General features: G+C 56.6%; 1 protein-coding gene across 1 annotated transcript in view; it reads right to left on the bottom strand.

Moving 5' to 3' along the window:
• The window catches only part of LOC137308243 (eukaryotic translation initiation factor 4H-like), a 23,401-nt gene extending 21,296 nt beyond the window's left edge, over nucleotides 1-2,105 (bottom strand). The window contains exon 1 of the mRNA XM_067977078.1: nucleotides 1,996-2,105. Coding sequence (XP_067833179.1) covers nucleotides 1,996-2,051 — 56 coding nt within the window. The 5' untranslated portion in view covers nucleotides 2,052-2,105. The remainder of the gene's footprint in view (nucleotides 1-1,995) is intronic.
• Nucleotides 2,106-3,106: the final 1,001 nt, after the last annotated feature.

Raw genomic sequence — 3,106 nt, 5'->3', positions numbered from 1 at the left:
CCAAGTGTGGTCTAACCAAGGTATATGGAGACCAGAACTGTGCACAGTGCTCCAAGTGTGGACTAACCAAGGTATATGGAGACCAGAACTGTGCACAGTGATCCAAGTGTGGTCTAACCAAGGTATATGGAGACCAGAACTGTATACAGTACTCCAGGTGTGGTCTAACCAAGGTATATGGAGACCAGAACTGTGCACAGTGCTCCAGGTGTGGTCTAACCAAGGTATATGGAGACCAGAACTGTATACAGTACTCCAGGTGTGGTCTAACCAAGGTATATGGAGACCAGAACTGTATACAGTACTCCAGGTGTGGTCCAACCAAGGTACATGGAGACCAGAACTGTGCACAGTGCTACAAGTGTGGATTAACCAAGGTATATGGAGACCAGAACTGTGCACAGTGCTCCAAGTGTGGTCTCACCAAGGTATATGGAGACCAGAACTGTATACAGTACTCCAGGTGTGGTCCAACCAAGGTACATGGAGACCAGAACTGTATACAGTACTCCAGGTGTGGTCCAACCAAGGTACATGGAGACCAGAACTGTGCACAGTGCTCCAAGTGTGGTCTCCCCAAGGTATATGGAGACCAGAACTGTGCACAGTGCTCCAAGTGTGGTCTAACCAAGGTATATGGAGACCAGAACTGTGCACAGTGCTGCAAGTGTGGTCTAACCAAGGTATATGGAGAGCAGAACTGTGCACAGTGCTCCAAGTGTGGTCTAACCAAGGTTCTACACAAGTTTAACATAACGTCTCTGCTTTTCAATTCTATCCCTCTAGAAATGAACCCCAGTGTTTGATTTGCCCTTTTTTATGTCCTTATTAACCTGCGTCTCTACTTTTGGTGATTTGTGTATCTGTACCCCCAGATCCCTCTGCTCCTCTCCCCCATTTTGACTCTTATTATCCAATCAGTATGTGGCCTCCTCGTTCTTCCTAACAAAATGGACCACCTCACACTTATCGACATTGAAATTCATTTCCCAGAGATGGGGAAAGGTTAGGGGGATGGGACGGAGGGGCGAGATCTTTCAGAGAGGGGGGCACAGGGGGCGATGGGGTGAAAGGGGAAAGGTCAGGGGTATTGGCCATTTCCCCCTCTCGGGGTACATAAGGGGGAGGGGGTCCGGGTATTGCTCAATTGCCTGACCCCCTCCAGGGGTAATAAGAGGGAGGGGGTCCGGGTATTGCTCAACTGCCTGAACCCCTCTCAGGATATATAAGGGGGAGGGGGTCCGGGTATTGCTCAACTGCCTGACCCCCTCCCAGGGTATATAAGAGGGAGGGGGTCCGGGTATTGCTCAATTGCCTGACCCCCCCTTCAGGGGTAATAAGGGGGAGGGGGTCTGGGTATTGCTCAACTGCCTGACCCCCTCCTGGGGTATATAAGAGGGAGGGGGTCCGGGTATTGCTCAATTGCCTGACCCCCCCTTCAGGGGTAATAAGGGGGAGGGGGTCTGGGTATTGCTCAACTGCCTGACCCCCTCCTGGGGTATATAAGAGGGAGGGGGTCCGGGTATTGCTGAACTGCCTGACCCCCTCCTGGGGTATATAAGAGGGAGGGGGTCCGGGTATTGCTCAACTGCCTGACCCCCTCCCAGGGTATATAAGAGGGAGGGGGGTCCGGGTATTGCTCAATTACAAGACCCCCTCCCAGGGTATATAAGGGGGAGAGGGGGGGGGGGGGGGTCCGGGTATTGCTCAATTGCCTGACCCCCTCTCAGGGTATATAAGAGGGAGGGGGGGTCCGGGTATTGCTCAATTGCCTGACCCCCTCCCGGGGTATATAAGGGGAAAGTTGGGGGGGGGTGGGGGTCCGGGTATTGCTCAATTGCTTGACCCCCCCCCCCCCTTGCCAATAGATTGCTCCCGCTCTCCCCTCAACTCGGGCCCCGCGGCCTAACTCCATCCGCCGCCATCCGCCCCATCCCCGGTCCCCAGCCCGGCCGGGGCCGGCTTGCGTTGCCGCCCGGGGCCGGCCCGTCTCACCTCCTGCTGCCGAAGCTGCTGTAAACCTTGTCCTCGTAGTCGTCGTAATCCGCCATCTCTTTCACCCAGGGAGACGGCCAAGGACCCGCCTCTTCCCCACCCCCCCCACCACCACCATCGGGGTGGGGCTGTCTACCGCGCTCGCCTGAGCCGGCGGCGGCGGCGGCGGCGCCCAACCCCACCCCCGCCAACAGCACCGCCCTCGCTCCCCCTTCCCCCTCCGACCAAGCGAAAAATATTTCAATCGCCCTCAAATAAAAATTCCCCCCCCCCCCCGCGTTTCTTTTTATTGCAATCAGGCGGAGCGGTTAGCCGCCTCAGCGGGGGGTCCTTGAGTCCTGGCAAGCGGGGACGCATGCGCACTAGCTCCCTGCTCCTTTGCCAGGATCTTTCCAATTGCCATTTTTCTGCCTTCAGATCGATTGCAAAAAAAAAAGGGAAGGGGGTGTTGGGGGGAATATCTCCCCCCCCACTCCCACACACACCCAATTTCAGGTTGCATCTGCTTTTATATCTTATTATTTTAATTAAAGCAATCCCTTCCTTGCCCGCATTGTGACTAATTGAAGCATGGGGGGGTGGCCATCTTTCAGACTGGCGGCAGCTCCCCTCCCCTCCCCTCCCATGTCCTTTCATTGGAAATTCTGCAGCCTGTCCCTTCCCTCCAAACCCCTTATTTCTCTCTCAAGGGCTCAGCCTCCAGGCTGTGCTGCCCTAAAGCAGCCCATAATAGCCCCCAGTTTTCCCCCTTAAAACATTTCACCCAGGGGGATTTTACAAATGAGGCCACTCGGCCCATCTCTCCCCCTTCAGTCCCATTCCCCGTCGCCCCCGAGCCCCTCTCCCCCCGAAAGAGCTCTTCCCCCTCAGTCCCATTCCCCGTCGCCCCCCGAACCCCTCTCCCTCTGAAAGAGCTCTCCCCCCTCAGTCCCATTCCCCATCGCCCCCCGAGCCCCTCTCCCTCTGGAAGAGCTCTCCCCCCGTCAGTCCCATTCCCCGTCGCCCCCCGAGCCCCTCTCCCTCTGAAAGAGCTCTCCCCCCTCAGTCCCATTCCCCGTCTCCCCCCGAGCCCCTCTCCCTCTGAAAGAGCTCTCCCCCCTCAGTCCCATTC

The sequence above is a fragment of the Heptranchias perlo genome, unplaced genomic scaffold, assembly GCF_035084215.1.
Source record: "Heptranchias perlo isolate sHepPer1 unplaced genomic scaffold, sHepPer1.hap1 HAP1_SCAFFOLD_1247, whole genome shotgun sequence".
Taxonomy (NCBI): domain Eukaryota; kingdom Metazoa; phylum Chordata; class Chondrichthyes; order Hexanchiformes; family Hexanchidae; genus Heptranchias; species Heptranchias perlo.
The sequence above is the reverse complement of the archived record's forward strand: the minus strand, read 5'-3'. Positions and strand labels throughout refer to the sequence as shown.